This window comes from Lithobates pipiens, unplaced genomic scaffold, assembly GCF_037356315.1.
Source record: "Lithobates pipiens isolate NorthernLeopardFrog02 unplaced genomic scaffold, aLitPip1_a1.2 Scaffold_30, whole genome shotgun sequence".
NCBI lineage: Eukaryota > Metazoa > Chordata > Amphibia > Anura > Ranidae > Lithobates > Lithobates pipiens.
The window spans coordinates 71,497-98,239 of record NW_027507791.1 but is presented as its reverse complement, the minus strand read 5'-3'; the positions used below and the strand labels follow the sequence as shown (position 1 = coordinate 98,239).

The following is a 26,743-nucleotide window of genomic DNA, read 5'->3' as shown; positions in this document are numbered from 1 at the left end:
GAATTATCAGCTCTCAAGAGGGAACACCACGCCAAATTTATAAAAAAAAAAAAAAAAAAAAAAATCGGCGTGGGTTCCCCCTTCGAGAGCATACCAGGCCCTTAGGTCTGGTATGGATTTTAAGGGGAACCCTCTACGCTGAAAAAATGGCGTGGGGGTTCCCCCAGATCCATACCAGACCCTTATCCGAGCACGCTACCTAGCCAGCCAGGAACGGGGGTGGGGACGAGCGGGCGTCCCCCCCACCCCTCCTGAGCCGTAACAGGCCGCGTGCCCTCAACATGGGGGGTGCCTTGGGGAAGGGGGGGCCACGTGGCCCCCCCACCCCAAAGCACCCTGTCCCCATGTTGATGAGGACAAGGGCCTCTTCCCGACAACCCTGGCCGTTGGTTGTCGGGGTCTGCTGGCGGGGGGCTTATCGGAATCCGGGAGCCCCCTTTAATAAGTGAGCCCCCAGATCCCGGTCCCCCACCCTATGTGATGAAGTATTGGGGTACAATGTACCCCTACCCATTCACCTGTGAAAAAAAAATGTACAAAAAAAAAAAAAAAAACACAACACACAAGGGTTAAAATAGTTTATTGCACAGCTCTGGGGGTCTTCTTCCGTCTTCGGGGGTCTTCTCACCGGACTCCTCCGCTATCTTCTGCTAGCTCTTTCACTAGCGGAGGAGCCCGGCTTTCTTCTTCGCCGCCGCCCTCTTCTTCCGACTTCGGGGGTCTTGTTCCCCTCTTCGGTTCTTCTTGCTGGGCCAACGCGCCTTTTTCTAGCTCTTTTACAAGCGGTGGCCCGGTCTTCTGTCGCCGCTGCCTTCTATTCTTGAGATGTTGCCTCGTCGCTGTCTCTGCTCACAATGACAGAGGATGCTGGGACTGTGACATCATAGTGGGCGGGGACATCATCTGGGATGTCCCTATATAAGTCGCCGCACGCCGCGTCCCTGTCATTGTGAGCAGAGACAGCGACGAGGCAACATCTCCTGAAGAGGAGAAGAAAAGAACAGAAGACGGCGGCGACAGAAGACCGGGCCACCGCTTGTAAAAGAGCTAGAAGAAGGCACGGTGGCCCGGCAAGAAGAATCTAAGAGGGGGGACAAGACCCCCGAAGTCGGAAGAAGAGGGCGGCGGCGAAGAAGAAAGCCGGGCTCCTCCACTAGTAAAAGAGCTAGCAGAAGATAGCGGAGGAGTCCAGCGAGAAGACCCCCCGAAGACCCCTGGATCTGTGCAATAAACTATTTTAACCCTTGTGTGTTGTGTTTTTTTACATTTTTTTCCCGCAGGTGAATGGGTAGGGGTATATTGTACCCCATACTCATTCACATAGTGAGGGGGGGCCAGGATCCGGGGGCCCCCTTATTAAAGGGGGCTCCCGGATTCCGATAAGCCCCCCGTCCGCAGACCCCAACAACCAATGGCCAGGGTTGTCGGGAAGGGGTATATTGTACCCCATACTCATTCACATAGGGTGGGGGGGCCAGGATCCGGGGGCCCCCTTATTAAAGGGGGCTCCCGGATTCCGATAAGCCCCCGTCCGCAGACCCCAACAACCAATGGCCAGGGTTGTCGGGAAGAGGCCCTTGTCCTCATCAACATGGGGACAAGGTGCTTTGGGGTGGGGGGGCCGCGCGGCCCCCCCTTCCCCAAGGCACCCCCATGTTGAGGGCACGCGGCCTGGTATGGCTTAGAGGGGGGGGGGGGGGGGGGCGCTCGCTCTTCCCCACCCCCTTTCCTGGTCGGCCGGGTAGCATGCTCGGATGAGGGTCTGGTATGGATCTGGGGGGGACCCCCACGCCATTTTTTCGGCGTAGAGGGTTCCCCTTAAAATCCATACCAGACCTAAGGGCCTGGTAAGCTCTCGGAGGGGGAACCCATGCCGTTTTTTTTTTTTTTTAATTTGGCGTGGAGTTCCCTCTTGAGAGCTCATTCTGATTGACCACGGCAAAAGTCACCTGGCCTGGGGTGATTTAAATTCGTGTTGTAAGTCGCCCCAAGTCGTGCCCAAGTTGTGTCCAAGTTGCCTCCAAAAGTCGTGTTGCCCCTGTGTGAACCGGCTCTCAGGCAACTTACACTGACTTCTATTACAGAAGTCATTTGCAAGTCGCTTTGTAGTTCTAAATCAGCCTTTTTATCAGCTCAATCGGCCGATGCCGATTAATTAAAAAACTGCAAATATCGGGCGATATATCGGTCGACCTCTAGCAGTAACACGTTTTACTATATGTATGTCTATTCCCTTTGTGTGTATTGGAATAAAACAAAAAAAAAAAAAAAAAAAGCATATTGGACATAATGTCACACAAAATTCCAAAAACGGGCTGGTCAAAAATTCTTGGCACCCTTTCAAAATTGTGGATAAATAAGATTGTTTCAAGCATGTGATGCGCCTTTAAACTCACGTGGAGCAAGTAAGGCCGCGTACACACGCGGGGACTGTTCGCTCAACTTTGTCCGCTGAACAGTGTTTCAGCGGACAGTCCGCTCGTGTGTGGGCTTCAGCGGACAGTTTCAGCGAACAGTCTGCTGAACAAAGTTTTTCGGAATTTCCGAAAAACTGTCCGCTGAAACTTTGTTTCAGCGAACAGTCCCCTCGTGTGTAGGCTTGTTCGTCAAACTAAGTTCCGCGCATGCTCAGAAAGGATTTACACGCCGAAGGTTGCATTGCAGTGTATAGGATGTCGTTTTCTAGTCCCCTCGTACGTGCCGTTCACGTCATCGCGCACGGTTTCAGCGGACTGTTCGTTCATCGTGTGTGGCCAAGTCCGTCCATGCTAAGTTTGAGCGGACTGTCCGCTGAAACTGTTTGACAAACAAAGTTGAGCGAACAGTCCCCGCGTGTGTACGCGGTCTAACAGGTGTGGGCAATATAAAAATCACACCTGAAGGCAGATAAAAAGGAGAGAAGTTCACTTAGTCTTTGCATTGTGTGTCTGTGTGTGCCACACTTATGCCCCGTACACACGATCAGAAAATCGTACGGAAAATACTGCTTTCGAAGCGATCGTACGATAATCGGATCGTTAGTACAGAGCTTTCGAGAACCGATTAGGACAGTTCATCCGATATTATTCTATCGGACATGCACGGAACTTATTTTCGTACGATGCCAGATCGTACGATTTTCGTTTAATCAGTACAGCTATCGTTCGAAAATGCAATACAAATGCATTACAACACATGACATCACTTCCGAAAAAAAATTCTGTCGTGCAGGAATTTTCGTGACTTTAGTAAACTCATCAGATTCGATCTGAGATTAGCATGCAATAACAAACGGGCGATCATTCGTCCGATAACCTCATCATGTTTATGGGGCATAAGCATGGACAACAGAAAGAGGAGAAGAGAACTGTCTGAGGACTTGAGAACCAAAATTGTGGAAAAATATCAACAATCTCAAGTTACAAGTCCATCTCCAGAGATCTAGATTTTCCTTTGTCCACAGTGCAAAGCTTTATCAAGAAGTTTGCAACCCATGGCACTGTAGCTAATCTCTCTTGGCGTGGACGGAAGAGAAAAAAAAATAAAAATCGATGAAAGGTTGTAACACAGGATAGTCCGGATGATGGTTAAGCAGCCCCAAACAAGTTCCAAAGAAATTCAAGCTGTCCTGCAGGCTCAGGGAACATCACTGTCAGCACAAACTATCTGATGACATTTAAATTAAATGAAATGCTATGGCAGGAGACCCAGGAGGATCCCAATGCTGACACAGAGACATAAAAAAAATCAAGACTACAGTTTGTCAAAATGTACTTAAAGAGGAAGTAAACCCTGATGAGTTTACTTCCTCTTTGATTCCCTGCAAAGGTAAAGCATAAAGGACTACTATGCATTGCATAGTAGTCCATTATGTGTCACTTACCTGACACAGGAGCCAGCGATGTCACCGCTGTCCCCTGTAGTCCGGAGCATCCATCTTCTCGGTGGGTCTCGCTGCTCGTCCGCTGTCATTTGGCGAAGCCGCGATGACGTCACTCCCGCGCATGCGCACGGGAGCCGCCACGAGCGGCATATCGCCGTTGACGGGTGCCGCGCTCAGTGCGGCTGCGCCATAGACAGGGGTGCCTGTCTTTCGGCTAATATTTCTTGGACCTACAGGTAAGCCTTAATCTAGGCTTACCTGTAGGTGAAAGTGTGTTGTAAGGGTTTACAACCACTTTAAGCCACAATCCTTCTGAGAAAACATCTTGTAGACAGATGAGTCCAAGATAGAGCTTTTTGGTAAAGCACATCATTCTACTGTTTACCGAAAATAGAATGAGGCCTACAAAGAAAAGAAGTACCTACAGTGAAATATGGTGGAGGTTCAATGATGTTTTGGGGTTGTTTTGCTGCCTGGGGGTGCCTTGAAGGAGTGCAAGGCATCATGAAATCTGAGGATTACTAAAGGATTTTGGGTCGCACTGTAGAGCCCAGTGTCAGAATGCTGGGCTTGCGTCCGAGATTTTGGGTCTTCCAGCAGGACAATGACCCCAAACATATGTCAAAAAGCACCCAGAAATGGATGGCAAAAAAGCGCTGGAGAGTTCTAAAGTGGCCAGCAATGAGTCCAGATCTAAATCCCATTGAACACCTGTGGAGAAATCTTAAAATTGCTGTTGGGAAAAGGAGCCCTTCCAATAAGAGAGACCTGGGGCAGTTTGCAAAGGAAGAGTGGTCCAAAATTCCGGGTGAGAGGTGTAAGAAGCCTATTGATGGTTATAGGAAGTGACTGATTTCAGTTATTTTTTCCAAAGGGTGTGCAACCAAATATTAAGTTAAGGATGCCAAGTATTTTGACCTGCCCATTTTTGCAATTTTGTGTGACACTGCTTTTTTTTCCTCCCTTTTTTTGTTTTGTTCCAATACACACAAAGGGAATAAACATGTGTATAGCAAAACATGTGTTACTGCAATACTTTTCTGTAAGAAATATTTGATTTTCTGGAAAAATTTCTGGGGTGCCAACAATTTCCGCCATGACTGTACGTATTTTAAACGATGTATTTAGCCTTTTTCTTGAAGTTCCACTTTACAGTGCATGGTATTTGGGGCAAATCCTGAAGCTACACTTTAAAAGCTGTGACTTTGTTAGCCAAAATGGTATCCGGCACAGAGAAACGGACTGCATTGCAATGTCATATCTCCCACAATTGCTATATTGGCTATATAAATGAAAAAAATATTATGCATCAATAAATTATGCATACAAGCAGCAGAGATACAGACCAGCTGAAGAGCTTTGATATCAATCTTCTGACCTTCCAGCTTGGAGTAAAATTCATCAACAGCCTTTAAGGGAAGAAGAGAAGTCAGAATAATGCTTTTCCTTAGGTCAAAGACAGTCTACTTAAAACTGAACTTCAGGCAGCAAGATTTCTCTATGTGAGCTTCTGACCCCCACCTAGCAGCCCTATCCTACTCTCCCGGATAGATTACACTGAACCACAACCATTGAGAAAATTCAATAAAACGTAATGCAGCCAGACTATTCCTTTTGAATGAATCCCTATGTTAATTTGTTTACCAATCACTGGCTGCAATTTCAATTAAAACCTTTATAGCTTTAGTCATCCCAATACAATGCAGGTTCAAAAAAAGGTGTGCAAAATCAGTTTATTTTCTTTAGAAAGCAGCCCCATTCTGAGTGGAAAAGCCTTTAAATTGCCAGTGTGATGCAGAGAAGGACCTTTGTTCTCTATGTGGAAGCAGCGACCTCTCTGCAGCGGTCTGACATGTCACCTACTGTTCTAACTCTGCAATCAGTAAAGCTCATGCTCTCCAGTGACTGGGAAGCTCTAGATCAGACCAAGCAAGAAGCGTGTCAAACCACTGGCTTCCACAACAGAGGACAAGGGTCCCTCTCTGCAGGGTGCTATGAAAATATGTGCTTACCAGCCCCTTTGTTAACATACCTTATCAAAGGAATCAAATTCCACATGTGGACTGTTAATATGCTGGGCAAAAAGAAATGGATGGAATTCTTCATATCTATAAAAAAAAAAAAAACAAACAACAAAAACAATCTAGGTTGAATAAAACGATCAGAAGAAAAAAAAAAAAGAACAAGTCAACTATTTAGATTAAATTAATCTTAGAGCATTATTGAATATTGACTTTATTGAGGAACGGTGGGTAGTACAAACGGGCAACATTTTTGGGTTTGTTTAGCCGTTTTTACTTTTTCTTTCTTTAGTAATTTACGGTCATATGCAAACAAGAAAATGAGAAAGATAGAGGATTGAGTTCTGCTCCTACTTTTAACCTCAGAGGGATAAGTTCTGGTATACAGTGGAACCTTGGTTTACGAGTAACGCGGTTAACAAGCGTTTTAAAAGACGAGCACCTTTTTTTAAATTCTTACTCGGTTTGCGAGCGTTGTCTCACAAAACTAGCAGAAATCAAGATAATGGGCGGTGCAGTAACGCATTTGACCAGAGGTGGTGCAGGGGACGCTCGGAACGGTTCGGAGTTGTTCGAAAACACTCGTAAGGGACTCGGAAATACTCTGTTCCCGAGTTCAGCCGAACTGTCCCCGAGTATTTCCGAGGCTATACGGCGCCCCCCTCCCCACCTCTGGCCACATGTGGTATTGCATGTAATAGAAGTCAATGCGGAACAAATTATCTTTCCATGGACTTCTATGGGGGCCTCGCTTTGATATGTGAGTGCTTTGCATTACAAGCATTCTCCTGGAACAGATTATACTCGTAATCCAAGGTTCCACTGTACTTGAAACGTATGTATAACTACGTCAACTTTCATGTGTTCATTGTATACTTTTTCGTGTATGTTAAAAAAAATAAAAAAATAAATAAATAATAATAATTTATCTCAACAAAAAAATGGTGTCCGCTCACGTTAGAATGTCTTCAGATGGCTTATCTGGCTCCAGACTTGGTTTCTTCTCCCTCTTCTGTATTATGTAGCCCTGTTGGCGACACCGGGATTAAATAAATACTGACCAAACTCCACACAGAAAATACTACTGAAATTTTACTATCCTGCCCCAACTGTTACCAGCTCCCCAAAGGTAGTATCTTGGGCAACCAACGTAATTTTCTCACATTGGGCCTCCATTATTAAAAGATCAAAAACATACTTACCTAGGTGTATGCAGCATCAGTCCGATGCTGCAACTGTCCCCCATCGGCTCCAAGACTGAGACCTCCCTGAGCAGATAGCTGGTGTCGTTCAGTTCACTCATTGAAGTGCTGGGCTGTGGAGGGGGTGGGAGTGGCTAGCTCAGGCGCTCAGCTGCTCACTTATAGGCTGCAGGTGCAGGGTTGTGGGCGGATCACGACTTTATTGTCCTGATCTTGCCCCAGCTTAGACCGGCTCTGTGGCTTCAGCCCGCTGTCCCCTGAAAACGGGTCAGAGGAATGCAGAACCTGACTGGACCCTCCATTCACCCCTATGGAGCAGCGGATGTCCGCTGACATCCGTCGCTATCTGATCTAATCCTGTCCGAAAAATCCAGACTAATGGTGGTCCTATTTTCCATCCGTCTGGTGGATCAAATCAGAATAAAAATGGATAGGCTGTCCATTTTCCTCCGATTACCCCATAGAGGAGAGCGGGACTCTGTCCGTCTCCACTCTGCATAGTGAGTGAAGTTGGAGCCATCATCCGCCTGCTCAGTGAGGATCAGCAAAGCTATCCCTGCTGAGCAAGTGGAGTCCATCAAACGGATCTGCCCCGTGTGAAAAAGGGCATTAAAAGCCAAAGGCATTTTGGGATTCAGGGGGTCCCCTTTTGTCCAGGAAGTGTAAAATAACAAAATTTGGAGTTTCTGAAGGGGTTTGTTTAGGTAAATAGGAGCGGGCATCTCATTCACCTATTCTAAACCACCCCAGATCTTTTTTGTTTAGGGTTCCCACGCCGTGCATCGGATAAATAGTAACCACTTGCAGACCAGGCCTTTTCTGGTACTTTTTGTTTACATGCAACAATCAGTTTTTACTAGAAAATTTCTTAGACCCCTCCAAATATTATATATGTTTTAAGGCAGAGGCCCTAGAACAGGCATGTCCAAAGTCCGGCCCGCGGGCTGTTATGGTTTTGAACGGCCCGCCTGGTTATTTGGACATATATATCTTTTGTGGCCCCTGACGATCTCCCAGAGCCGGGGCCACAAAAGATGTATATGCCATGGAGGGACAGGGAGGAGGTGGGACAAGAGCCATACACACACACAGGAGAATTTCCTGTTTACGGGTGGCCTCTGTAATAGGAAGTCCTGTCTCCGGGGCTGCCATTGGATGACTGTTCTGTCCAAAGGAGGCAGGACTTTCTATTAAAGAGGCCACCGTGTAAACAGGAGATTCTCCTGTAGGTAATCTTTGGCGCTCGTGAGTGCGATCCTGGCAATGGCGAGTGCAATCCTGGCAATGGCGAGTGCAATCCTGGCAATGGCGAGTGCAATCCTGGCAATGGCGAGTGCAATCCTGGCAATGGCGAGTGCAATCCTGGCAATGGCGAGTGCAATCCTGGCAATGGCGAGTGCAATCCTGGCAATGGCGAGTGCAATCCTGGCAATGGCGAGTGCAATCCTGGCAATGGCGAGTGCAATCCTGGCAATGGCGAGTGCAATCCTGGCAATGGCGAGTGCATACCTGGCAATGGCGAGTGCAATCCTGGCAATGGCGAGTGCATACCTGGCAATGGCGAGTGCATACCTGGCAATGGCGAGTGCAATCCTGGCAATGGCGAGTAGAGGTCGACCGATATATCGGCCGATATTTGCCGTTTTTTAATTAATCGGCATCGGCCGATTGTGCTGGTAAAAAGCCGATATAGAACTGCAGCGGGACTTTGAAATGACTTCTCTAATAGAAGTCGGTGTAAGTTGCCATAGAAACGTCTTCCTCCTCTCTGGGCAGGCTGCCAAGAAAAGAACTAAATGATACAATGTTTACACTGAATGAATGAAGTTATCTCTGTGTGTAGAAGTTCTCAGTTTAACCATTTAAAGACTAAATCTTTTCTGACACTTGTTGCTTACAAGTAAAAATCCTGTATTTTCTGCCAGAAAATCACTTAGACCCCCCAAAAATTATATATATATTTTTTTAGCAGAGATCCTAGGGAATAAAATAGCGGTTGTTTCAATATTTTTTGTCACACAGCATTTGCACAGAGGTCTTTCAAATGCATTTTTTGGGGAAAAAAATACACTATTTAAAAAAATAAAAATAAAATAAAAACAGTAAAGTTAGCCCATTTTTTTTTTTTTCGTCCAAAAGTTTTGACTACCTGTTTTTATTTAATATATAGTTTTTTTTTTTTTTTTTTATCTAAATCATACATACAAGTAAACTGATTGGAGGTTTGTTTTGTTTAATAAATGTTTAAATGTAAGAAATTTTCTGTATCACTTATGAAGACTGCTTTCACACTGGAGCGGGCAGGCAGGCGTTGATGGTAAAACGCAAGTTTTAGCGGCTCTTTACCATCATTTTAGCGGTGCTATTTGGCTGCTAGTGGGGCACATCTAACCCAGCTAGCGGCCAAGGAAGAGGTTAAATGCGCCCATGAAGCACTGCTGCCAAATCGCATTGCATGCGCTTCGGCAGTGGTGCCCATTCATATCAATGGGCAGGAGTGGTGGAGGAGCGGTATACACCACTCCAAATGTGCTGCTTGCAGGACTTTTTTTTTAAGATCCTGCCAGCGCATCGCCTCAGTGTGAAAGCACTCTGTCTTTCACACAGACTGCAGGGGAGCCGTTTTGCAGGCACTTTACAGGCGCTATTTTTAGCCCAAAAGCGCCTGAAAAACACCCCAGTGGGAAAGGTGTGTTAGATCAAGGGGAATTAAAAAAAATTAATAAATAAATAAAAAAGGAAAAAAAATAAATAAATAAAATAAAATCGGCCTAACATATCGGCCCAAAAAAAAATCGGCATCATATATCGGCTATCGGCCGCCATGATTTCTAAATATCGGCATCGGCCAGAGAAAAACCCATATCGGTCGACCTCTAATGGCGAGTGCAATCCTGGCAATGGTGCAAAATGCACTGGTGCTGCATTCTGGCCAATAGTGGGTGCTGCATTCCTAGCAATAGTGAGGCTACATTCATGGCAGTGGTGGGTCTGCAGATAGGCACTTGTGAGAGGGCAGGTGGGCACTGACCCTTATTTTACTTCACAGTTCTTTATTTAAAAAAAAAAAAAAATTCTCTGAAACTTCCCTCTTAAAATGAAGGTGCGTGTTATACGCCAATAAATATGGAAGAAACATACTTATGCCCTGTACACATGGTCAGACATTCCGACGACCAAATCCGTCATATTTTTTCCGACTGATTTTGGCCCAAACTTGTCTTGCATACACACGGTCGCACAAAGTTGTCGGAAAATCCAGTCGTTGAGAAGGAGGTGACGTACAACGGGACTATAAAGAGGGCAGTAGCCAATAGCTTTCGTCTCGTCATTTATTCTCAGCATGAATTGAGACCCTCACGCACATTCACTTCATCAAAACTGGCCCTCTTTGAAAAAAGTTTGGACACTCCTGACCTAGAGAATAAATTGGTTTGTTTTGAATTTTTTTTATGTCACAGTGGTTTTTCTAACGCAATTTTTTGGGGAAAAAAAAATAATTTTTGATTTTAAACGAAGAAAAAAAAAAGAATGACATATTCCAATTTTTTGGTAAATTATAAAAAAGATGATGTTATGCTGAATATATAGTTACCAAAACATATCACACTTTAAAATTATGCATGCCCGTACAACCGCGACAAACAACAAAAATGTAACTATCCTTGGGCGACAATTTAAAAGCCTTTAGAGGTTACCAATTTAGAGACTTACACAGGAGGTCTGGTACTATAATTACTGCCTATGATCTGTCGTTCCTGGTGATACCTCACATGGGTGGGAAGATTGCTGTTCGCGTGCGTGCAGGACTGACAGATGCATTCTTTCTGCATTGGCAAGGGGGGGGGGGGGGGGGTTGTTTTGCTTGCTTGCTTTGATGAAGGCTTCCTAGCCGAAAAGCCTGCACCCATGTACCCAATAAAGTACTTTTATTCAAGAGCATCTGAGTTGCCAATCTTCCTGTTTTAAGTACAGGGGGGTGGAGGCACTTTCATTTTTATTTTTTACCATCACTGTCATTTTTTTACATTTTTTTTTATCACTTTTATTGCTGTCAGAAGGAATGTAAACATCCCTTGGTACAGTAATAGACAGTGACAGGTACTCTTTATGGAAAGATCTGGGGGGTCTATAAGACCCCAAATCTCTCCTCTGCCTTTAAAAGCATTGATGTGCTTGAATGCTTTTGTTTTTTGAAAATTCCGCCATTGACATCCAGGTTAACCAAAAGTGATATCAGGTCATTGCTTTGGCTCTCCGATCAGCCAGGAAGCGCTGGCTGGTCGATTAACAAAATCTCCTGTACAACTGGGAGTCCCAAAGTCGTGAAAGGCGGCGGGGAAGAGGGGATGTCCCGTCCCTCTGCTTGTAAAGGCGATCCAGTGGCTAGTTACCCACTAGAATTGCGTTAACATGAGAGCTGACCGTTAGCTCTAAAAAAACGGTACTGGGATGATCCCAGTATAACCAGTTGAAGTCCAGTGACATACAGGTTACGTCGCTGGTTGGCAAGTGGGTAATAAACCATATTTTGAAAGCAATAGCTGTCCTGATATCCTCTTTATATCTTTGGATTTTTCTATCCAAGATTTAAAAAAATATATATAAAAATGTTTGCCTTGTCCCACCCACTAAACCTGCACTAGAAAAAGAAACCGGAACTATGAATCTGGTGGCGATCGCGTCTTTTTTAGGATGCTTTAATAAATATGGTAATCTGGTGTCAATCCTAGAAGATCCAACCGTAGGCAATCACTGACAAAACTTTTCATCTTCTCACCTTTCCCGTATAATTCATCGTTTTGTCCATATAATCCTCAGCCTTCTGCAATGCCAAGTTAACCTTTTCAAAGTCTACAAATCAGAAATGAAAAGTTAAAAATCTACAGGCAACTTCTAGAAAATCAGCTAAATGTCTATTGGGGCAAAGAATTTGTAATGCAATCCAATTAGTTGATAATTTTGAAAAAAAAAATAATAATATTTTACTTTCTGCTTTAAAACATAGCAAATTATTATTATTATTTTTTTTTAAATCTAAAATGTCTTCATCAATTTAGGCCAACATGTATTCTGCTACATATTTTTGGTAAAAAAAAAAAAAATCACAATAAGCGTATAGTGATTGGTTTGTGCTAAAGTTGTAGAGTCTACAAACGTCATACTGCATGTATGAAGATTCAAGGATATGGACTAATTTATGAATGAAACAAGTTTGTTTATGTATTTATTCATTCTTCATTTCACTTTTTTTGTTTTTTCAATTGATTATTGCAAAATTGGTCTAATTGCTTATTGCAAATGTATTTATCAGGAGTACACAAGTGGGGTTTTGTTTTTATGTAACCAGGTAGCGCTCAAAACACCTCTGTATGTTATTTAGCCACTTGCTGACCGTCTCACGCCGGTATACGTCGGCAAAGTGGCACGTTTCCGCGAATCGCCGTACGGGTACGTCTTCACCTTTAAGAGCCGCCGGGCGCGTTTGTCGTCAGCCACTGGCGATTGCTGGAATGAGAGCTAGAATGGGGATTTGTGTGTGTGAACACAAATCCCTGTTCCGTCTGGGGAGAGAAGACATATCGTATGCTCCTACTAAATAGAAACAATGATATGATATGTCTCCTCCCCCAGTCAGGCCTATCAGGCCTATCCCCATACAGTTAGATACACTAACTAGGGAACACATTTAACCCCTTGATCGGCCCCTAGTGTTAACTCCTTCCCTGCCAGTGACACTTACACAGTAATCAGTGCATTTTTATAGCTCTGAACGCTGTATAAATATCACTAGTCCCAAAAACGTGTCAAAAGTGTCTGATCTGTCCACCACAATGTCACAGTACCGCTAAAAATGGCAGATCAAAAAAAACGCCATAAATCTTTACCATAGTTTGTAGACATTATAACTTTTGCGCAACCCAATCAATTTATGATTATTGTGATTTTGTTTACCAAAAATATGTAGCAGAATATATTTTTTTGTTAATAGCACAAAAAATAAAAACCGCAGAGGTGATCGAATACCACAAAAAGAAAGAGCTATTTGTGGGGGAAGAAAAAAAAGGATGTCAATTTTGTTTGGGTAAAGTGTCGTACGACCGCACAATTGTCAGTTAAAGTGACGCAAAGAAAGGCAAAAAATGGCCTGGTCATTAAACAGCCAACTCTTCCGGTCTGTAAGCGGTTAAAGGTACCTTAACAGAGCAGCAGCCAGTGATTTAGTTAATTCACATTGGTTAACATCCTAACATTAGTTCTAAAAATGAGGGGAGACTTAAAACGAGTTGTAAAGGCAGAAGATTTTTTTAACCTAATGCATTAAGATAAAAAAAACCTTCTGTGTGTAGCAGTCCTCCTAATTACCTAACTGAGCTCCTTCTCTCTCTCCAGTGATGTCCATGATCCCCTCAGCCATCCAGGAAACTCCTCCTAATTGGCTGAGACAGAGCATCGGCGCCATTGGCTCCGGTGGCTGTCAAAGTCAGCCAGCCAATCAGGGGAGAGAGGGAGCGGGGCCAGGGATTCGTGTCTGAATGGATACACGGAGCTCTAACTCAGCTTGGGTGCCCCCTGCAGCAAGATGCTGGCTGAGGGGCACTCAAAGGAGGGAGGGGCTAGGAGCAGCAAAGAGGAACCCAAGAAGAGGAGGATCAAGGCTGCTCTGTGCAAAATCAACTGCACAGAGAAGTATAATATCTTGGTTATAAAAAATAAAATAAAAACAAACAAGCCTTTACAATAACTTTGCTCTCGAGGTGCTCAAAGGTCTTTGTCTGAGGACCTAAAATCTTATTTATATAGACCTTTAAAATATTCACTTACCCGTTTCCTCTGTTATCTGGTCAACCTTGACATTAGCAGACAATCCAGTTTCCAGAAGGCAATGTTCGATCAGTGTAGCTCCATAAGCTAGAACAGACAAGGAACAAAGAATTTTCTCCAGAGTTCAGCTTTAATGAAGTGACCCTGTCAGGTTTGAAATATAAGATTAAGAACAAAAAGGACCATGCAACAGAAAATACTATACTCACCTCTTTGGCATCCCAGATCTCCTACCTTCCCCTCCTTTCCGGTGCTACTGGCTCTTCGGCATTCAACACTTCTAGGAGTGCTTTTTCCACCACCATGTGCCATGTCCCTATCCTCTGACCCCCATGTCAAGAAATGTCAATTATGTATTAGGCCAGACGATGGACCTACAACACATGGAGGGCACAGGCATCCAACATTCCTTAAAGTGTTAAACGAAGAAGAGTCATATGGAGGCTGCAGCACTGAAACAGAAGTGAAGGAAGGAGACATGGGGGTTTATTTGCTAAAACTGGAGAGTGAAAAATCTGGTGCCACTCTACATAGAGACCAATCAACTTTCATGTATTATTGCCAAAGCTTAAATGAGCAAACTGAAATTAGAAGCCGATTGGCTGCCATGCACAGCTGCATCAGATTCCGAGTGCAACAGGTTTAGTAAATCTCCTCCATAGATTGCTAATGAGAAGAACACACTACATCTTCTGGTGCATGGACTTTTTTTTTTAACCTTACAGGGTTGCTTTAAAATCAGAACTGGAAAACACAGTTCTAGGAAATGATATTAACCACTACAATACAGGGCACTTTCACCCCCTTCCTTCCCAGCCCAATTTTCAGCTTTCAGCGCTCTAGCGCTTTCAGTGACAATTGCGCGGTCATGCTACACTGTACCCAAATGAAATTGTTATCATTTTGTTCGCACAAATAGAGCTTTATTTTGGTGTTATTTATTCACGACTCCGTTTTTTTTTTTTTTGCGATATAAGCGCAAAAATAGCGGAAATTTGGAAAAAAAACAATATTTTCTTTTTTCTATTTGAAAAGAAATCCAATAAAATCAAATTTTGTCATAAATTTAAGCCAAAATGTATTCTGCTACATGTTTTTGGTAAAAAAAATTCCGTTAAGTGTATAATAATTGCTTTGTGTGATCACGGACATATGTACGCAAATGATCATGTACATATGTGTGCAGGTGATCACGTACATATGTGTGCAGATAATCATTGGGACATGTGATTTTAGTGGGACATATGTGGGGGACATGTTTTTATTATTAGGGACATGTGTTTTTATTATTTGGGGACATGTATGTTTTGGGGACGTGTGTTTTGGGGACATATGTGGGGACTGTGTTTGTACTGTGTGGTGTGTTGTGTGTTTACACTACACTGATGATCAGTGAGTAAAAAGCTGTAAAAAGCAGCCCATACTCACTGATCATCAGCCGGCTGCAGCGTTCCGCTCTCCTCAGCGGTGACTTCCGTGTGAGGAGAGGAGAGCCGATTGCCTAGCAACCGGCTGTTTGTTTACATCACATGACGGCCGTGATTGGACACGGCCGTCATGTGATCAGGAGGGCCAATCACAGAGCCCTCCTGCCGATCTGAGATGTGCCGTGTCCAGGTGACACGAGCACATCGGGATCGCGCCGCTGCGCGGGCGATCCCGCTACTCCTGAATGACGTGCCTGAACGTCCTATCAGGAGTAGACGGCTCCCACCCGGCCGTATATATGCATTGGCCGGGTGGGAAGTGGTTAAAGAAACTGGAAAAGGGGTCTTAATATAAATTATTAACAAGTTGATGAGGGGCAGAATGAGGAACCAGAAAAGGAAAATATAAAGCAGATTAAGTTCCAACTTTAACATTGAAGGACTTTCTTTCATAATCCCGTACAGCACAAGCAATGGAAATGGATAGCTAGGGCTACTCAGACTAGAAAAACGGGAGTCCCCTAGTGGTGGACTTTAGAGGCACGTACCACAATAAAGTAAAATATAAAATGTATTTATTCATTAGATTAATATAAAATCATATCATAGAGAAATGCATTATATAGTGATCAAAAAAACATAGTACAAATAGCTGATAAGCTTGTCACCCATACAAAATACAATTGGCTATAGAGCTCGTCACCATACGCGTTTCGGAGCGCTGGGAGTCTCCTTCCTCAGGAGTGTATAGTGTTATACGACAACAACATGTCACACATGTATAACACTATATTCTGATATGTAAGTATAGAGATATATAAAAAAAAAAAAAAAAAACACTATTCTCTATGAATTTTTCCATCATCAATGTCCTATTTGTATTTCTATTAGAATTGCGCTCTATGCTATATATCTACCCCTGAGGAAGGAGACTCCCAGAAACGCGTAGGGTGACGAACTCTATAGCCGATTGTATTTTGTATGGGTGACCAGCTTATCAGCCATTTGTACTATGTTTTGTTGATCACTATCTTATGCATGTCTCTAAGATATGATTTTATATTAAATTAATGAATAAATACATTTTATATTTTACTTTATTGTGGTACATGCCTCTAAAGTCCACCACTAGGGGACCCCCTTTTTTCTAGTCTTTCATTATTGGATGTGGCACAACAAAATTGCAAAACTTTGCCATTCTTTAATCTTTCCCAGCTATGGCTACTTACGGAGATGTGGGTTAAGGGCTCTCTTCAGCTGATCTCCTTTTTGAGCGTTTGCTACAATCTCTTTTATCCTTAAAAAAAATAAAATATTAGCAATTTTAATAACAGTTTGTTAAAATCCCATTATAACACAACTATCTGATCTTACTGTTTAATTAAGTGTTGTTAGGGTCTAAATACTTATACTAACGTGAGATTTCAGCCTTTCCTTTTTAATAAATTCACAGATATTTCTAAAATTCTGTTTTCCCTTCCTCATTGTGGGGTACTGAGTGTAGATCAATGAGAATAAAAATGAATTTTAAAAACTATACTATACAGCTGCAACATAACAAAATTGAAAAAAAAAAAAAAAAAAAAGCGAAGAGGGTCCGAATACTTTATGAATGCACTGTGTATATACCGTATATGCATAAGCTGTAGTGCCCACACCAAAAGGGACCTCTGTATATATTGCGGTCCTAAATTTAATTGGGTGCAGGGACACACTGGGTGTCATGTGCATCCCTGTGCCCAAGGAGGGTCGGCTCCCTCCAGACCCACCTGCCCTTAATCTATCCATTCTTATATGTGTTCCTACTATGCAAACTCTGGAAATTTTGAGTTAGGACCCACAGTATATACAGAGGTCCCTTTGTGTGTGCAGTGCTGCTTATGCATATACACTATATTACCCATATATGTAATTCATGCGGTCAGCAAATGGTTAAACAATAAAAATAGGTCACCTCTCCCAGCACCCCAATGAGCTCATCCCTTCTACTCACTCCGATCTCTTCTCCTCCAAGCATACTTTTTCTCAGCTCATCTGCAGCCTAAAAAATCTGACTGGGTTGGGTTGTGCCCAGAAAAATATGAGGGCAAATTTTCCAATGGTGACAGACTAGTTCTGGTGACCCAGAGGGGTCCAAGGAATTCCCTTAATTTGCAGTGAAGGTAAATCTCCCCGTGGAAATGCAGATGGAAAAAATATAAACTGACTGGAGTTATATTCCTCTCATACTCTATACAAAATGAAAAAAAAAAAAAAAAAAAGTTTTGCCTATAGTTCTTCTTTAACCCTATCATGCCAACCGTACGCAAATATGTGGCCCTGGCATAAAGGGGTTGCACCGGGTTGATGCATGCAGCTGCAGGCATCACCCTGGTACCGTTCTTTAGATCCAGCGGTTGGCTTTCTTGTGATGACAACCGATGTGGCTAAGAAGCTGCCCAGCTGTTATCCCAAGTAGCTGGAGGTAACAACCACCCCCCCCCCCCCCCCCCCCCGCAGCTTGCCCAGGCTTTCCCATCCCACCGGGAGCCCCGAGCGACCAGCCGACACATCTGCCGGCTGGCCGGAGACCCAAATGCAGCTGGAATCGGCTTCGACTGGGTCTCGGCTCTAGTAAGCCCGCAGCGATGTCATGACACCACTTCCGGTTTACAGAAGATTTAAAGGTGTCAAATTTTAAAAAACGACAACATTCAAAACTGCCAAACTTGAATGCTTTTAAGTGCAAAGGAAAGATTTGGGGTCTTATAGATCCCAGATCCCTCCATAAAGAGTACCTGTCATGGTCTATTACTACCACAAGGGATGTTTACATTCCTTGTGACAGCAGTAAAAGTGATCAGAATTTTATTTTATTTTTTAAAGGGACAGTGTAAAAATAAAAAAATTCAATAAATAAGAATTTTTTTTTTTTTTTTTAAAGTGTTCTGTCACTCCATGCTCCTGCGCAGAAGTGAATGCATAAGTACACAAGTCGTGCCTCCAAATGTAAACGATGTTCAAACCACACATGTGAGGTATCGCCACCAACGTTAGAGCGAGAGCAATAATTCTAGCACTAGACCTCCTGTGTAACTCGAAAAGAATAACCTGGAGACATTTTTAAAGCGTCGTCTCTGGAGATTTTTAAGAACCGTCGTTTGTCGCCATTTCAGGAGTGTGCTCAATTTTAAAGCGTGACATGTAGGTCAGCACAGTGGTGTACTGGTTAGCACTCATCTAGCAGTAAAAGGGGTCGCTGGTTCGAATCCCAACCACAACTCTACATGTTCTCCCTGTGCCTGCATGGGTTTCCTCCCACACTCCAAAGACATGCAGGTAGGTTAATTGGCTTCTGTCCAAAATTGGCCCTAGTAAATGAATGGGGACCTTGGATTGTGGGCTCCTTGAGGGTAGGGACCAATATGAGTGTGCAATGTACAGGGATAGGGACAATTGTAGACACTCAGGTTAAACTGGATGGACTGGTGTCTTTATTCAACCTTACTAACTATGTAACTATGTTAGGTATCCATTTACTCGGCATAACATCATCTTTCACATTATATAAAAAAAGTTGGGGTACTGTTTTGTTTTTTTATGCATGAAAGTGTATTTCTTCTAAAAAAAAAAAAAATAAATAAAAAAAAATGCATTTGAAAGACAGCTGCACAAATACAGTGCGACATAAAATATCATCAAAATCATCACCATTTTATTCTCTAGGGTTTCTCCTAAAAAAAATATTGTATGTAAGTGTGAGAGAGGATATAGAGAGAAATTATATATATATTTATTATTTTTATATTAGTTTGGGGATTTCAAGTAATTTTCTAGCAAAATATATGTATTTTAACTTGTAAGCAACAAATGTCAGAAAAAGGCTTAAGCACGAATGGCTGAATGAATATATGCTGTTCAGAATCATACCTCTCTATTGTAATAAGAGGCTCAGGGCCTTTGGCGTTGCCAACAGGATAATGTTCTCTAACTGCAAATTTGACATCATCAGCTTCATCTGTGCGGAACCTCAAGATATTAAGAATGAGATACTCATGGTCTGTGAGCACAATGTTGCCCTGGAATAACACAAGAGTAAGGAAATCCAGAAATCAGAGAGTTAGTCTTTAGTGTGTCTACACTTAGTGATTATAAATTTTCATTCATTTTTTAAAATAATTAACATTTTATACTTACCTGCTCTGTGTAATGATTTTGTAAAGGAACGAGACATACACTCTGTGTCCATGGACACAGAGTGTATGAGAGGGGAGCGCGCCTGCAAGGTAACCCCCTCAGTAGAGGGCTTCCCGAGGGGGTTAGCTATTGCATGGAGGAGCCGAGAGAGCCGCCGTGGGACCCCAGAACAGGAGGATCGGGGCCACTCTGCGCAAAACAAGCTGCACAGTGGAAGTATGACATGTTTGTTATTTTTAAAAAATAAACCTTTACAACCCCTTTAAATACCTAAACCACAATAACACCACTCCCGCTCATGCGCACGGGAGCCACATTGCAGCGGCACAGATCAGGGCCGCAAGCGTTTGCTGAGTTGCACATGCGCAGCTCAGTTGACAAAACAGCTGGAAGGCAAGAGGAAGCATTTATGACAGAAGAGATCAATAGGGTCTCTTCTGTTATACATATCCTGTCTGTCAACAATTTAAAAAGAAAAAAAAAAAAAAAAAGTTTACTACTAATTTAAAGCGGAGGTCCACCCTAAAGTGGACCTTCCGCTCATCGGAACCCTCCCCCCCTCCGGCGCCACAATTGGCACCTTTCAGGGGGGAGGGGGGTGCAGATACCTGTACAGTACAGGTAACTGCACCCACTTCCGGGATAGCTCTCTGCGGAAAGGGGCGTAGATTACGCCCCTTTCCGCAAGTGCCCGACCCTTTCCGCAAGTGCCCCGCTGCCTGCTGGGAAACACACAGATCCCAAAGGCCGCGGGGACCGTCCTTATTGCGCAGCGCGGCTCGCGCATGCGCAGTAGGGAACCGGGAAATGAAGCCGAAAGGCTCCATTTCCTGATTCCCATACCCAAGATGGCGGTGGCAGCACCCGAGAGACGATCTAAAGATCGGCTTCGGGTGCCGACATCGCGGGCGCGCTGGACAGGTAAGTGTCACTATTTTAAAAGTCAGCAGCTGCAGTATTTGTAGCTGCTGGCTTTTAAAAAAAAAAAAAAAAACGCGGAGTCCCGGCGGACTCCCGCTTTAAGTCATAAACCACTTTTTGCTAAGTAATCACCATAAATACACCCATATGTTTTGTTTTTTTGTTTTTTACTGCAGCCTGCAAAGCATTGCATCCATTATCAGTGGTTGGCGGGTGCAATTCTTAGGCTCCTGCAGATTATTCCTCCAGTTGCAGTTATGGGACTGGGGGACGTATGAATGGCCTACAAGTGTGGAGATGACACTACACTTGGGCTCCATTGAAAACGAAACCTTCTTCCATTGTAGTCGTTTTGTCATTCACAAATTCCTGTTTAAGAATGTTGCAGCTGTGCAGGTGGGGGGGCAGGAGCCGTGTAAATAGGAGCATGTTATGCAACACCCTAAATACCAGTGTAACCATTAAAGCTGAACACCAGGAACAAACTTTAAATTTTAGCATAGATTCTTTAATTCAATAGCCCCAAAGGGCATACATCCACTTTATGTGAACCTGATGCCTTTGTGAATCCAGGTATTACCTTGTAAAAGTGACATCATCCCTGTACTACACATAGCCTTGTGCAGTCAGCAGAACTGTGAGAAGGATCCAGCAGGCCCACCCTCTACAGTCTGCCTGCAGAAAACTAGAGGAGGGGGGTGCAGACAAGACCAGCCACTCTGCACAAAGAAAGGGCAGCGGTGACCGGTCTTTATTACAAGAAATGCATAAGAGAAATGCATTAGAGAGACCAAAGTGCAGGTTTTTTCAGGTTTGATTAATGCGCAGATGTGAAAGAAATACTCAAAATTCACGTAAGAATGCACATACGTCTTGTAGCTAGACAATATTTGTTTAGCCTGAAATTCAGCTTAAAAAAAAAAAAAAAAAAAAAAAAAAACAGCATTACCCAGTTGTCAGTCTATGCTGGGAAAAGCTTAGAGCATATTGAAAAAGAAATACAGTGAAACCTTGGATTATGAGCATGATGCGTTCCAGGAGAATGCTTGGAATCCAAAGCACTTGCATATTAAAGCGAGTTTCCACATAGAAGTCAATGGAAACAAAGATAATTTGTTCCGCATTGACTTCTATTGCATGCAATACCAAATGTGGCTAGAGGTGGGGGGGGGGGCCAAAGAGACTCGGAAATACTCAGGAACAGCTCGGCTGAACTCGGAAATACTCGGGAACTGAGTATTTCTGAGTGTTTCAGAGTGATTCCGAGTATTTCCAAACATCTCCGAACAGTTCTGGTGTCACCGGCGCCCCCCACCTCTGCCCAAATGCCGTACTGCACACTCCATTAGGTTGAATTCTGCTAGTTTTGCAAAATAACACTCGCAAACCTAGTAAGAATTAAAAAAAATAAAAATAATAAGTTGCTTGTCTTTTAAACCGCGTTACTCGTTAACCGCGTTACTCGTTAACCAAGGTTCCACTGTACAGAGATATCAGTCAAGGCTACAAAGCTCAGCCAACACATTAGAGATATGATCTTTAGAAATGTTTTCCTAGTGGCTCTATGTATCTTACCCTGTCATAGAGCTCAACAATGAGATGGTAAGCGGCATCATCGGAGCCAAACTGGAAATCCACAATCCTGTCCACTCCAAGCTGCTTAATGCTGACCAGCCGCCTGGAGCGCAGATGCTTCCTGCACTGGAGAGACAGAAAAGCAGAAGACGGGTTTCAGACAAGGTTATCATGTCAGGTAAACAAGATATGTGTAGGGTAAGAGAAAATCGAAATCAGGATCCAACTTTTTAGAGGCGGCTCCCTGTCAACTGAAGAGCCCCAAAATGCATTGAAATTTTGACCTTGTCATGAAAAATACATAATGATTGGACTCATTCAAGTTAAGCGGTGCTCTCATTCTTTTTAACGTTCTCCAGTTGAAAACACAAGAAAGCAGAAACTGTTATCTTTAAATAAAGTGTATAACATGGGCTCAGCAAATAAAAACAAAAGACAAAAGTCTTTTTTTTTTTTTTTATAAACACATAAGCGTTCCGTTATGTTTCTACATAGGTTGCACTGCTGCCAATACAAAGCATTTTTGGTTGAGTATTCCTACTCATGCAAATACTCTGATACCTAAAACCAAATACCGGACGTGACGTCAGTTTGTGGGCGGACAGTGGCATTGCTAGGGGGGGGTGCGTGCCACACTCGGGGGACACCCGCATTGGAAACCGTGCTGGCTAGGGCTGCTCCTTTTGCCCCCGTGCCGCTCACCTGGCCTATCCACAGATTTCATTACTTCCTGTTTCGGCTCTTTATTTACCTGCCCATTAGTGGCCAGTGAAGCAAACGATCAGACCAATCTGTGTCTGATCAGCTGCTTGGAGGCCAGCAGAGAGATTTGGGGTGTAATAGACCCCAGATCTCTCCTTAAAGAGGAACTGACACAGCCCATGCTATTACAAGGGATGTTGTCAATCCCTTGTAATAGCAATAAAGTTGATTATATATATATATATATATATATATATAAATAAAAAAAAGAAGAGGGTACAACAAAAATGTTAATAAAATAACAAAAAACAGATTTAAAAAAAAAAAAGGTATCGGTAATTGGTATTGGCAGGTGTTTGAGGAAAAGTATCAGTACTTGTGCTCAGTCTTAAAAAAAAAAACTGGTATTAGTGCATCCCTAGTTTCTACCCCTCCCCATAATGAGGACTGCTGGAAGTCTGTACTAAGTAATAACTCCAAATAGGGTTAGAGAAATGCTGTTCTATGGCGGCTCACTGGGCAGACAAACTGGCCTTTGGGGCATGAGGCACAGCTCCAACTTTCAAGCTGAAAAGTCAGTATTTGCATTTGGAGTGCCCTGGTATGGCAACCCCCTAGGTGCCCGTTTTAGTCCCTTCCTGTCAAACGGACGGCTTTATTGATGCGAGTTTTGTGCTTTAACTGCTTCAATACCAGGCACTTTTACCCCTTCCTGCCTAGGCTAATTTTAAGCTTTCGGCGCTGTCACTCTGAATGCCAATTACTGCACCCAAATGACATTTTTATCATTTTAAAGACAATAAGAGCTTTCTTTTGGTGGTATTTAATCACCACTAGGTTGGGTTTTTTTCTTTTTGTTGCTATATACACAAAAATACTGTATATACACAAAAACCGTCAGACATATTTTTTTACTGGCCACTTCTAACTGTCACTGGTATTTACTGGCAGTAGAAAAGTGCCTGTTATTTACTGGCTGCCAGCATAAATACTGACGATTGGCAACAATGTCACTGTGATTGGTCACCGCAATCACAAGGTACCAGGGCCGGTGTTCTGCCGAGAAAGTTCCCCCTGGCGGATAAGGACTGCCCTGTACTGCGCATGCGCAGCGCTTGCACAGTACGAACCACAACAGAGCCGCCGAAAATAGCTGAAGCTGAACATGCGGGCTCGCTGAGCTCAGCACGCTTGGGGCACGGCCTCGCCATGCTTCAGGCGCACCCTCGCCACGCTTCGGGCGCGGCCTCGGCATATTATTATTCTAACTCTATGTCCACTTGGATGGTGGGGCTTGAACCTGGACATAGGGCAGAATGTTGTGCGCAGGAGCCATGTACAGCTGACTCACTGGGTTCAGCTTCTGCTATTTTCGGTGGCTCCGTAGTCATTTGTACTGCACAAGCGCAGTACAGGGGGGTCCTTATCCGCAGGGGGAACTTTCTCGGCAAGACACCGGCCTGGTATAGTGATCTGTCTTCCGCTGTCTGGTGGACACAGCAGGTGACAGATTGTGTTACTGCACGGCCCCTAGGGGACACCCAAGGCGTGCAACCGGGAGGGTGTCATATAATGTCCACTCAGAATAAAAGAGGCTCCGGGGCGGCTGTAATTTTACAATAGACCAGGCAGGAAGTGGTTAAACCCTACACAGCTAGAATGCCTAAAGGCTTTTCTTAAATAAAGTTGGCCCAAGGCCATCTCAAAACGATCCTCCTGCTCAACAGACGACCATATCAATCAAATAGTACTTGGGAAGCTGGTGAGAAACATAGAAGGATGGTGCCAGAAAAAGGCCATCCATGTAGTCTGAGGGCCTTCCATGTACTACATAACTATTCCAAAAGGGGTTTGTGTAATAAGAATGTAATGACTAAATTCAGAAGACCATGGACATGTCAATGTTTTGAGTGAGATTGCAATTGATTTCCTTCAAACCTTCATTGCAAACCCAGATGGCATCATATTCTTGGGCCATTCAAACTCCGTGGTGTGAATTCTGATCCCGGATTCCACCAGAACAACGGCTTTAGAGTCTGGCCTGTCAATCAAAAGGAAAATAGCCAGTTAGGACTGCGACAAAGAGAAGCAATTGTTGGAAAACAAGTTAAATATACGCAAAATAATTGTATATGTAGTTCTGTAATATAATATAAGTAATATGCCATAAAAATATCCCCAATTTTTAGACGCTATAAATTGTGCGCAAAACCAATCCATATACGCTTATTGCGATTTTTTTTTATTTTTACCAAAAATATGTAGAAGAATACATATCGGCCTAAACTGAGATTAAAAAAAATTGTGTTTTTTTTATTTTTTTTTTAGATATTTTTGGGGAATATTTATTATAGCAAAAAGTAAAAAATAATGCGTTATATTCAAAGTTGTCCCTTTTTCTTTTATAGCGCAAAAAAAAAAAAAAAAAAAACGCAGAGGTGATCAAATAACACCAAAAGAAAGCTCTATTTGTGGGGGAAAAAAAGACGTCAATTTTGTTTTGGGACCGCGCAATTGTCAGTTAAAACGACGCAGTGCCGGATTGCAGAAAGTACTCTGGTCAGGAAGGGGGTTAAAATCTTCCGGGGCTGAAGCAGTTAAACTTAAATGGGTTGTTTTATAGTTATCTTTCTTTTTTGTTCCTGAAAAAATAATAAGTTATATTTGAAAAAAATAAAAGCTTAAATGGGTTGTTTTACAAGGTGATCATTTACAATCACTTTAAAACCCCTTTTTATGGTACACCAGGTCTCCTCCTTGTTGTAAAGCCCCCCCCCCCCCCCACTTTCTTGGGCCGCCAGTCACCGGTACACACAGACATCCTAGACCCCAATCCCAGGAAATCCATCTCCTCTTACTTTTGTAGGCGGATGAGGTAAGTCTTGTTATCCACATCGTAGACATTGTACACGCGCATGCCCAGCAGACTGAGGGATGAAGAGAGACAACACACAGGATTATTGATCAGTTATAAACCCCCCCCCCCCCCCATTCATAATAATGATCAGCACTGCACACCAGCAGCTCAGGCAGGGTAAGCTGGGACTTGCAGTCCCCCAACAGCTGGAGAGGAAGATTCCCCACTCCCAAAGCTGATGTCCCATCCCCCCTGCAGCTCACACAGCCCTCCTTGTAGCCACCTGTCCTGCAGCTCTGAGATGACAGCCCGGATATCTATGGTATTGAATCTGTTCTTCATGCTGCCAGCTCCCACTTCTGCACTCACTACAGCCGGCCATACACTTCCTGCATCACATGGCACGGCGAGCCATAGGGATCAATTCTGTAAGAGCGTTCAGAAAACTGTGCGACATCTAGTGGCGGTAGATGGAACAGCGTGCAGGCTTTAGATGCATTATTAACTTTTCTCCAGCAGAGGTCAGTGCTGCGCCCAGAGAATTCCATACTAAAATATACACTATAAGAAATTCCTTTAAGCTTTATAATTACCCATAAATTAACCACTGCAATACCAGCAATACCAGTGCCCGTTCCTGCCCAGGACAATTTTCAGCTTTCAGCGCTATCGCACTTTGAATGACAATTGCGCGGTCATGCTACACTGCACCCACACTGAAGTTTTATCATTTTCTTCCCACAAATAGAGCTTTCTTTTGATGGTATTTGATCACCACTGGGGTTTTTGTTTTCTGCTAAACAAACTAAAAAATGACCAACATTTTTGAAAAAATAAAATTTTTTCTTAGTTTTCTCCTTCACTGACGGGTGCTGACGAGGTGGCACTGATGGGCACTGAAGAGGAGGCATTGATATGTAGAATTGATGGGCACTGCTATGTGGCACTAATATGCAGCACTTATGGGCACCAATAGGTGGCACTGATATGCAGCACTGGTGGGCACTGACAGGTGGCACTGATGAGGCGGCACTGATATGTAGAATTTATGGGCACTGATATGCAGCACTTATGGGCACTGATATGCAGCACTGGTGGGCAATAACAGATGACACTATTGGGCACTGACATGCGGCACTGACCGGTGGTCAAAAAAAAAAAGGGTGTATAAAAAT

General features: G+C 43.5%; 1 protein-coding gene across 1 annotated transcript in view; it reads right to left on the bottom strand.

Moving 5' to 3' along the window:
- The window catches only part of NEMF (nuclear export mediator factor), an 86,476-nt gene extending 60,459 nt beyond the window's left edge, over positions 1–26,017 (bottom strand). The window contains exons 1-11 of the mRNA XM_077463532.1: positions 25,852–26,017; positions 25,570–25,638; positions 24,650–24,752; positions 22,010–22,135; positions 19,247–19,395; positions 16,567–16,634; positions 13,911–13,997; positions 11,866–11,939; positions 6,840–6,910; positions 5,895–5,970; positions 5,209–5,271 (exon numbers count right to left, since the gene is read on the bottom strand). Coding sequence (XP_077319658.1) covers positions 5,209–5,271; positions 5,895–5,970; positions 6,840–6,910; positions 11,866–11,939; positions 13,911–13,997; positions 16,567–16,634; positions 19,247–19,395; positions 22,010–22,135; positions 24,650–24,752; positions 25,570–25,638; positions 25,852–25,910 — 945 coding nt within the window. The 5' untranslated portion in view covers positions 25,911–26,017. The remainder of the gene's footprint in view (positions 1–5,208; positions 5,272–5,894; positions 5,971–6,839; positions 6,911–11,865; positions 11,940–13,910; positions 13,998–16,566; positions 16,635–19,246; positions 19,396–22,009; positions 22,136–24,649; positions 24,753–25,569; positions 25,639–25,851) is intronic.
- Between the last annotated feature and the right edge of the window lie 726 nt (positions 26,018–26,743).